The following is an 11,075-nucleotide window of genomic DNA, read 5'->3' as shown; positions in this document are numbered from 1 at the left end:
TGCTGAAGTACAGTCTCTGATAGACCAGGAAGATAGAAGCCAGTAAGAGAGAGAAACATTGAAGATGTTTCTTTTGCTCACAAAACAAACCATAACAGAATAGAAGTGGAGCGCTGTGGTCCATAATCTAAGGCTGGGGAACAGCAGTGATCAGGGCATGACTTCCACACACAGTTCTTCCTCCTTCAAGCACTTCCACAGCTTTAACACTATGGAAAGATGAACCTCACCCTGCAAAATCCTTGTAAGAGATCTTTTTGGTAGGGTTTAAGGTCATGTTCTCAATATTTCACCGCGTGCAGTAGAAATGGGAAACCTTGATCCCTGGGTCTCCATAGGGCACTGCAGAGCTCACCCACCACCTTCCCCCACTTCTAGCTAGACAGATGTGACACAGTTTCTTTCCTCTCCTTCAACTGCTCTTCATTTCTAGCCCACCACTTCTCTGAACTCTCTTTTATCTGATCTGGGCTATTTCTGCTTTGCTTGGTTAGTTACTTCTGCTTTCTGGTCCCCTTCCCCCATTGCACCATAGTCCCTCTGTCAGGGCTCAGTGGTGGGTCACATTGGTTTGGGCCTGCCAGAAGAAACCCTCAGAAGCCAGGAGCATATGAGGATCTCAATGCTTTCTGCATTAACTGCAGGTGCTCAGCACCTCTCAGCCTCAGAGAGTTTATGTCCAATTGCCAACCACCAGACGTCCAGGAAAGGGGATAAAGAACGGAGGCAAATTTCCACATCCCACAGAAAGTCATCAGTACATCAAAGAACATCCCATTCACAAAACAGCAAGATCACTCTTGCCAGACCGGTGTGCCTGGTTAACCTTGTGTTCAGTCCTTATGATAATAGAGTATTTGGAAAGCAGACAGCTGGCACTGCTTTAACATCTTGCTCTTCAATCTTTTATAACAACAGTTCCACTGATATTACTCTTAACCTTTTTTCTGCACCAAGTCCAGTGCTAAAATCTCTTCAGCTACTTAGAGGAAGTGAACCAAATGTGTTTTGTCAGTAATTTGCTCTGTTAGGGAGGGGAAGAATATACTGATAACATACTGCAGACCCAGCGTTCATCACGTGTACAGCAGTATGCTGGTTACACTGGAAACCTTATCATGGTATTTCAGATGTTACTTGACTGTCGTAATGACCAGGAGACATCTGTCTCCTATTAACACTTTATTTTTTACAGTTGCTTTTAGTTCAGCATGTCTTAATGGAGAAGACTGGTACTCTTTTAGAAATAACATCAATAATGAAAGAATCCTTGGATGTAGAACAAAACCAGCACACACATTGGCAACAGAACTCACCACATTCATAAGATGTAACAGGAAATGATAGTGACTGGCTTTTGAGTGAGGGGATTTGTGAGCAAAAAATTAACTCTGGTACTCAAATTGCCATTAGGATTTTTTTTTTTTTTTGAAATAGGCAAGTGATCTCCTTAGATGTTAATTCAGACTTTTGGGGAATTCAATCTTAACTGGGTCACTGATAGCTAGAATCAGAAACAAACCCAAAAAAACAACCCTTCTGCAGGCTATTCAGGCTTGGTATTGACTAACCAGTAATTAAATACAGCTCTTCACAGTAATCTTAATTATGGCTTCACTCCACCACAACTAAGGAGAGTCACATAATAAACTGAGAAGATTAGCCAATTCTAACTGTTGAAAACTGTATTTTTATTTTTGTGCATAGTTTTTATGCGTGTAAGGCCACAAATCACAAAAGGGAATTATTTAAAAAAAAAAAAAAAAAAAATCAAAGAACTCATGAATTTATGTATTACGACCAGGCAAATATTATAGATAATTTTCTTTATAGAAAGGAAGCAGCTTGGCCTAATGGCTTGCATAACAGGTCAAGAGTTTTGGACTTGGGGAAACAGAGGTGTGCTCAAAATCAGTATCAGTTAGGTAGACCAGTAAACATGCTTCATTGAATTACTCGGATTTATACCATCTGAGAATCCTGTCATCTCAGCTGGGCAGAGCCATGGATTAGCTCTGCAACCTTGGGCTAGTCACACAGGTTCCACCTTTCATGGGAATTCAGGTCCACAGGAAACCAGCTCTGGTTCTGCAGTCCCATTGATTTCCTACAGAACTAGGCTCCAAGCATCCAAGTTATTTTCTGATAGTGGGTCTTGGGGAAGCTCAAAAAAATTCAGGAGGCCACAATTCAGCAAAAACCTTAACCACTGGCTAGATTTTAAGCAGATCATTAACTCTCATTGACTTCAGTAGGACCACATCACATATCTAAAGGCAGAAGCATTCAAATTGTGCCTCAGCAACTTCAGGGCCCCAAATCCATTTGGAAGAACAACTTGCAAGCCTAGCTCAGGCCCTTGGTGCACTTAGGCACTCATCACCCTGCTGAAGCCAATGCAGACCTCATTTCATGGAAAAATCAATAAGACATATGCTCTATGACACAAATTCCTCAGGCCTAAAGCCAACAGCATGGCAGGTGCCTAGATTCCTTCTAGATTTGGCTTTTGGCACAGCAGAGTCCTGAACTTTCAGAAGAGTTTTGAGACTTAGGCTCCCAACGTTTGTTTCTTCCACATTTAAGAGTTTACTGTGTGCTTGCGTGGATTTTCCCCCCCTTTGCTGTATCAGATTGCCAGATTCCTGCTTTCCATTTCCACTCAGAGTACCAGCTGTCCAGCTACACGTACGTAGCGCTGTATCAGCATCGCCATCCTTTCACCTGCACGTGCAGCAGCAGATGGATCCAGACATGTTTTGAGTTAAGGCCATAACCAGGTTTTTGTGGACTGCATGGATAAACATTTAAAGGCCCCGTCTGGTTATATAAAAGCAAGCTATTAAACGTTTACTCTTTCCTCTGTACTCAGAGCTGCAAAGCTGTATCACAGAACATACAAACGCAGATGCAACCAGGCAATTATTGTTTCTTTATCCCTTAAATAGATAGAAGATAAATTTGAAAGAAAACGAGGAACAGAATCCTTCTCCCTTTCCTTTTTTATCCTTTTATCTCCCAATGTATGAAGTTTACTGAACCCTTGCCAACAATTCACTCAGGCTAATGAAGTGTATAAGTAATAGGATTAAATAATCTTAAACCATTACTACAGTGGCTAATGCAGATGTTTTCCCAAACTAAAGCAGATGAGTGGTGAAGAATGTGTGCTTGACTTAAAAAAAAGAGGAAAAGAAAGTATCAATCTGCAAGCAGATGAAGTCAGTTCCAGCATGAAGTCAATGAAATGTTTAATTCCCGTTACATAAAGTTGTTCCAGTCATATTATGAATGCACCTTCCTAAAGTCTGCAGTACTTTGCACATGGTCAAACTTACCATGAAATTAACCTTAAATTTTTTATGGTGCAATCATTTTAGTGCAAACAAAAATGTAAATGGTTTGATAGGCACATATCCCATCAAAAGATCATTTAGTTTTTAAAAGCCAATTAACAAGGCCTATGGTCACTGCCGTTGTAAACAAGACTGAATCTTCCCCTTTTATATTCAATATTGCAACAATAATCCCACTGCAAAGGCTCTGCAGAAACAGAAGGAATAATGGGATATTGGTGGCATTTTCAGAAATACATGTTATTGTTTTAATTATTATTGGAATGCCAGAAAAGTCAGGCAAAGCATTGATTTTTACTTTCAGAAGCACAAATTCAATTCTGGAATGGTCTCAGGTTCAGTGTTTATAAAAATACCCCTCTGAATTGGAGGTTTAGAGAAGGGCCTATCAATGCTTTAAGGTAAGGCCTCAGGCACGTTATGCGATGTTTCTTTAATTTGCAACCGTGCAAAGGGTTCCAGCTAGCTCTTATAGAGGCCTCTTAAAAGGCTGCAGCTCCTCAGACAACCGGTGTTTGCTTTAAAAGCTTGTTGGAGGCATGAAATGAAATTTTAGGGTAAGGCAAGCTTCAAAAGATAGCCAATCCAAAGACCCCTAGTTCAGTAGGGCTTCCAACAAGCAATGCAAAAGTCTTGATTTTAGAACTTTTAGTGTTATCTTGCATCCCACCACCTTAAGTGTGCACCGTATTTTGTGAGTATTTTGGCATCAGGCTTCTCAACACAAAAAGATTCTGACAACAACTACCTAAAAATCACTGCATAGTCTGCTCCTTACACAGCTAAAATCATCACAAAAAGTCCCTCTTTCTTCTGCTGTGGCCACTTCATTTCAGAGATAGTTTAGACCAGGAAATAAAATTCACCCAGGAAGCTGAAAAGATCAGAGTCCTTCCACAGACCATGGAAAAACTGGTGCCCACAGTACTGCCATAGGGATGTCAGGTTTTAACTGTAAGGAAACTCTACAGCAATGAAAGAAATCAACATTTCCAATGTCTGTGCATTAAAATCAGGGTTAAAATAAGGATGAGTACTTACAATATAGCAGGGTTCACAGTAGGCTTTCTTCTCCACTGCATAGAAAGGCTGTCCCCTCAGCTTGTTCTTGCACATAATGCAGGTGAAGCACTCCACGTGGAAGACCTGATCCATGGCTGTGCAGCCAGTGCCTTCCCCAACAACATTCTCCCCACAGCGGGCACAGCGGCCTGTCACCAAACAGCAAGGACATGAGTCAAAGCAAGCTCCTGGCCTCAACTGCAGAGAAGGTCCTCCCCACACCCCTTTGATGAATAATGGATACAGCAGCTCAGCCAACACAAGTGCAATTTGCACCGCTTCTGGCAAACATCCAGTGCCACTGAGAGGCACTCCAGTGGTGGCCCACATGGAAAGGTCTAAAGAGGTTTAAAACTGTCTCCCAAGACTGCATTGATACTAGTTCTGCTCCTGCTAGCCAGTGATCATGATAAAGAGCCCGAGCCCCAAACACAAGCCATTCAGCTACCACCTTAATCCAGCTATATGGTCATTCTCAGCCCCTCAGCTAGATGGGAAAACCTGTGCCTAAAGCCTTGTCTCCACCTGAATGGATTTTGTGGTAGGATGCAGCACAGTTGTTACCATTTGAAGAGCAGCGTTTGCTTGTACAGCTTAAACTAACTCCCTCAACAGAGCCAATTACTTTTTTTTCCTGTTTGAAGATCAATATGGATTAAGATATTGTATCTATTTAAACCACAAAAATAATTCTTGAAGAAACTGATGTGTGAATACTTGATTCTTACCATCCTTCAGGAAAGGTGTATCAGAAGCTGCTAGTAAGGACTCTTAGAGACAAGCCCCAAGAGCTCCATTTCTGAAGAAGATCTCTAATGCCACATACAAATAAATAACACAAAATCTACACACACACATATGTACAAAAGGTTGCCATCTTGTTCAGATTGTTGTTGAAAATAATATGTGGCAGACATTTAAAGTGAAGACAGGATTTCAGAGAAAGGGTTTCTTAGATCAGAGGAAAGACATTTTCCTAGGGAAGATTGTGGAGCAAAGATGATGGAAGAGGATGAGTGGAAAGCACACCTTTGTAATTCTCGTCTCCTGTTCATGTGAGTTCTAGAAAATGGAGAGAGCCCATGCAGGTCTGATGTCCTTAGCCAGCAATCAGTATTGAAAATAACCCTTGTACAGAGTCATGGAAGGTATTTAGGACCATCTCAGCCACTCTATGCAGGAAAGCCCCACAGAAGGCAATAGAGCAACTATGGTCTGGGACTTTGTTTCACTGAAAATGGTATTTTCCAGTTTGAGAATAATTGTGTTGTCCCCAGTCTTGGGACTCTGCACCTCTCCTGCAAGGCTCTGTGGGTGGAGTGGTGTGGTTGCTGAGGGGGGGAAGGAGAGGCAGGGAAGCAAGAGCCGAGGTGCAAGCAGAAAGGCAGACTGAATTCAAAATAGAATCACTCATAAATGTGTATACAAATAATATGTCCCTAATAATTATCAAATAATCCAGCAATTGTATGACGTTCTCTCATACCACGATCTGTGTATACTGGCCTTTTCAAACAAATACTGCAAAACTTCCTAAAAGGACTTGAACATGTCTCATTTACTTCCACCAACAGCAGGGCTGCTGACCTTGTGTGGTGCACCATCCATGTCCCCGCACTCACGACTTCTTCCCTGCCTGTCCCAGACTCCAATAGGCTACGCTCAGGGAACAAAGCCCGTAAGCTACTTTTGGATCCCTCAGGATGCGGCAGGATGATATATATACCCATTTGAGATATATTAGGAAAGCTTGGAAAAGAACCCAGATCATTCTGATTTGCTACAGCGGCATAGCCGTAGTTGGCATTATACAGGACAGACAGTTCCTGACTCAAACAGCTCCCGGTCTGAGCCATGCAGAAACAAGTCACCAGATAAATCCAGACAAGCATGGAAAACCCCTAAAAAGGAATTAACAGTATTGTTTTTAAACTTAACTTTCTTTAGTATTTGCCATTAGCGTTCCAATTGACACTGTTGTGCTTTAATCACTCCACTGTAACGATTTTTGTGAGGACTCCTTTTTTACGAGCAGAGAAGGAATGCAGGGTTCCCAGCATGGTGGTGAGGCTACAGAGCATGAAGGAAGAATGGAAAAAACCATGAGGACTAGGGAGGAAAAAAAAAATATCCCACTGGAGAGAACCACAGGAACAGCACTGCTCTGGGAAGGAAGCAGAAGAAACCTACTGTAGACACCAAAGGAGCTGCACGTACAACAAGAGAGCACTGCTTGGTCCTGGGTGCAGACAAGACTGAGCGTGCTCTGGGGCCTTCTCCAAACTGCTTGTGTAGCTGGGCTGTAATATGAAGAGACGTCTGGGGAGCAGTTAATATCTCTATATATAAAACATGAAATTGAAAGCCATTAGTGTATTACTTTACACAGTGTTTTTCCAGGGGGAATATTCCACTGAAGAATTTATTTTCCCTGGTGTGCCATTCTGTGATCATCCGGTATTATTTTTATGAGGCATTTGGACATGGAATAATGTAGTGTGTATGCAAACACTTCTCAGCTTTCTTTGTTAACATCTGAGCAGAACATGTGGGAATCTTTTCTTCCCCTCCTCCTCTTCTCACATTCATAATTTAGCCAGCTCTTCTATACTTCAACATTTATTTATCTTCCTCTTTGACCAAGGTGTTTCTCCATTTGCTGGAGAAGCTGTCTGTATGTAGACCATACTTCTGGCTGTACTTCTTGTGTCAGGAGACTCGGGTCTGTTTCCTAACTCAGATATATGCTCTTGTAATCTCTGGCAAATCACTTGATGCCTTTGTACCTCTGGCCTCTCTTCCAGCAAAGGGCATAAAGACATCTTCTCTGCCTCTCAGAGGTGCCCTGAGGCTACATTCCTGCAAGCTCTGAGGCATTCCCCAACTACACTGCTGGTGACCAGGTACAAACCGAAGAGCAGCACAAAAGAAGTCTTGGCTAACCTCTCCCCTTGCAGATGGTATTTCCTTAGACTTTCCTTCCTCTTTCTGGGTTTTTCCACAGAAGATTCCTATTCAGGCAGTGGCAGACTTAACCTGTCTCCATTTATGACAAGTCCAGCTTCTGCTATTACGTACACAGACAGAAATGCTCCTATAAACTCTTGCACGGGAAAGCTTAAAGAAAGCTTCCTTTTTCATAAGTTTATATGCAAATTTTAACACTGTGGCCTGAAGCAAACGATGTTTTTCATGAGACATGGCCACTCCAGTGAGAATCAAAACACAAGCTCTGTGCCTTAGCAACACCCCCAACTGACTCACTCGCCTGAAGGGTAAAAACAAGTAAGCCAAACTATTCAGATCTGGGAGCTTACAGTTAGGTGGCTGGATCCACGTAAAGGCATGTAAGCAAACAGAGAACTGATCTGGCTTGCAGCGATGTGGCCATTAGAGACTGCACCTTCTGTAGACCTTGGTGCAATCTGGGAACTCACAAGCCTTCTGTAAAAACTGGTCATTTCCCCTAACTCCTGCACTTCACCCCAATTCAGCTGAAAATGGCTCTTAGCTTCAAGTGGTGTTGGTGAGGGAGGGACTGACAAGCAGACAGGCACATGCACCCAGGCAATGCGATTGCACAAGCCTCATTTCCTTAGAATACCAAAAAAACCCCACTAAAAACAATGTATCTACCATTATGTCTGATAAAAACAAAACAAAGGTCTGCTTTTCCTGTGTGCCAATTACCAACGGCGAAGGTATTTGTGGTTGGGCTCACCACAATTAAGTGCCCACACATGTTCCCCATTTTAATATTTTCACACTGGTTGAAATAACCCAGTCTGCTGTGTGCAGAATACCCAAGAGTGAACACAGAACAAGCTGCACTGCTTATTGGGAAAGAAGTAGCAAAGGCAAAGCTTGCAAGACACACGAACAAACAGATTGCACAAAAAAGATTACACAAATAATCTAAGAGAAAAATAGCAGGCAGTGTATTACAGTAGAAACATAGAACAACGTGACCCATTTGCTTCCCACAGAGACAAACAGCACTTAAAAGGCAGCTTAAAGACAAAGGACAAAATTAGTACTAAACTGTATGGAGATGAAACTATATCATTTCAACATTCTTCTTTTGCCCCTTCAGCCATTTTTAGGTCCTTTTATCAAGATCATTTCAGGAAAACCAGAAGGTGTTATGTTGGCAGCAAGCCTGGGAGGCTGGAGTCCTTTATTTTTGCATGAAAGAGGTTCATAACCTTGGCCACTACCTTCCTTCAGCCTAGTCTGGCTGCCAGATGTTTGTCTTACCTTGGGGGGACATACAGAGGTGCCCACAGAGGCTTCTCTGCTGAAAATGCCATCACTGCTGAGTAGATCACAGGGAAACACTTCAGCAGCTGAAAGGAAACGTCAGCTCCTCTACTCGATTCTGAAACCTCCTCATTTACTGTCTTCTATTGCATAAAAAATTTAAAACATAGCAAACCTGAAGGAAGAGGAGCAAGGGAGGAGCTCATACTACATGTGATTCCACTTTCTAACTTCTCGTTACCTTATTACTAGTATATACATGTTTTTTGCTTATACCACCACAGATCCTGGTTGCTCAGACTGTGGAACAGTTATGCTGGCTATTGAACTAACACAGAATTCAAAGAAGGGCCCAACTGCACTTGCTTACAATCTAATACAAGCAGTACCAACTTGGGTATAGATAGGAAACACAAAGAAGCAATCAAAGAAAACTGATTGGCAAGGAAAACTGTGGTCTCAGCACTCTAACTCTTTTACTGTTGACAAGGAGTCTGTACACAGTCCAGCAAAGGAAAAGGTTAAGGAAGAACTTGAAAGACGATCTGGAGGGACTTTGAGGGAAGTTTAATGGGATACTTCTGAGGAAAGGACAAAGACAGCACAAAAAGGGAACGTTAAGTGCTTGAAGATTGAACATAGACACCTGCAGATAGAAAGGATGAGTTGATATGTCTCTGGAGAATACCAGAGGAAAAAAGGCTGGAAATAGGTTGTTACAGGCCATACAACTAAAGACAAGAAGCTTCTTTTTGATATGATGCAGAAATTAAGCCAAAGGAGTGATTAAGAGGCAGAAACAATCTGGCCTTAGTTACAAACTAGAGAGTGATTTCTGCAGCTGCATGAGCACGAACAGGGAGACACTGCATTTTTAGAAAAAGATATTGCAGAGATTCAAGGACACTGTAGCTTGGGTGCAGGTTTTATCTGTGAAGAGGAACAGGAAAGGCCATAATCTAAGCTTTTACTCAGCAAGATTCTTAAGATTTGGCCAGAGTCATCAGAGATGAGGAATTAAGATTCAGGTTGTCCAATCTTATCTGGGATATGAGTCACTTTTAAATGTCAGATTAAGAATGTGAGCCAATCAGACAAACATCCACCACTAAAGATGGATGACAGAATAGGTACATGCCATACTAATGCTTATGGAATAATATTCCAATAGCAATCATATGGGAGCCAAATACAGAGGTAATGTAACTCCATCCAGCTACCTTCAGATGCTCCTGACTGTACCTCCAAGGTCTGCATTAGCCTTTTTTTTTAGGCTCCAGTATTATTTGTCAGTCATACCTACTTAGACACTAAAGCGTCAGGGGCACCAACTGTCTCTTGCTATGTGATATACAGTGCCTAGCACAGACAATTCAGGCAATAACTGGAGATACTAGGAGTAAAGAAAGCAAAGAGAAAAATGTGCATACATTCTCCTTACACAAGGCTTAAATTTATGAATTCAAAGCCTGTTTTCTACAGGGAGAGGAGATAGGGGATAATTTTCTGATAAAAGCGTCAAAGTGGGAAGGTTCTGCGTTTGATGAAATGGGGGGGAAAAAAACATTGATATCTCAAAAACTTCTGCATGATGGAAAAAAGTTTCCCATCTAACAGTACTGTGGGAATATACCACAAGGTCATAATCTTAGTGCCTATCAATTACACAATTTCCCTTGATCAGCTTAGTGTATTCCCTGGTTCTCACTGCAGCCCTGCTCCACTATGAAAGAAAGAACTGCAGAAATACAACGTACTGCCTTTACAAAAGTGTACCCAGAACATTTTTAAAATATGTAAATACATTGAACAAAATATCTTGCTAAAAGTTCCCCTGGCAGTCTCAAGACGCCCAGTATTTCCGCTGCGTTATTTTTCTAATCATCTCTGTTTAGAGTTTGCCAGCAAATGCATTTCAGAGATTCATGACACATTCTCCTTTTGGACGGCTTTGAATCAGCTGGCAGTAAATGTGGAAAAATCATTATTCCTAATGAAGAAATATTGATGACAAAACAGCATTTCGAGGACAACGTTTGACCATAAGTCAACAACGTAACAAGATCTTCCCCTCTCTCTTCTCATTCCTAGTGACTTTTATCCACGGGTTTTCAAGCATTTCCCAAGCACGTGAGATTCCTCAGGGCACCTATGTCAGACAGGCACAATTATTCCATTTTAAAGGGATACAGGAGCAGAAGTCAATCCGTTAGGATAACAGTGTAACAGCAGACCTTAACTGCCTTAATCAAGTCAAGTCTCAGGGGTAGAGATCCTGCAACTCATGAGCACCCAAGGGTCTTGGGCTCCTTGATTTGTCCAAAGGGAGTCAAATAGAAATCTCTGACCCACTAGAGAGGGTTTATTTCCTTCCTGTGGAGCATTAGAGGTATGTGT

At 41.9% G+C, this 11,075-nt stretch overlaps 1 protein-coding gene across 1 annotated transcript in view; it reads right to left on the bottom strand.

Annotated features, from left to right (window-relative positions):
* LOC103780327 (lipoma-preferred partner homolog) overlaps window positions 1-11,075 on the bottom strand; it is a gene marked incomplete at its 5' end in the record, with an annotated part of 70,974 nt that overhangs the window by 40,435 nt on the left and 19,464 nt on the right. The window contains one exon of the mRNA XM_008947992.1: window positions 4,398-4,567. Coding sequence (XP_008946240.1) covers window positions 4,398-4,567 — 170 coding nt within the window. The remainder of the gene's footprint in view (window positions 1-4,397; window positions 4,568-11,075) is intronic.

Source organism: Merops nubicus, unplaced genomic scaffold, assembly GCF_000691845.1.
Source record: "Merops nubicus isolate BGI_N331 unplaced genomic scaffold, ASM69184v1 scaffold379, whole genome shotgun sequence".
NCBI classification, from domain to species: Eukaryota; Metazoa; Chordata; class Aves; order Coraciiformes; family Meropidae; genus Merops; species Merops nubicus.
Note: the sequence above shows the minus strand (reverse complement) of the source record. Positions and strands in the feature narration are given on the sequence as shown.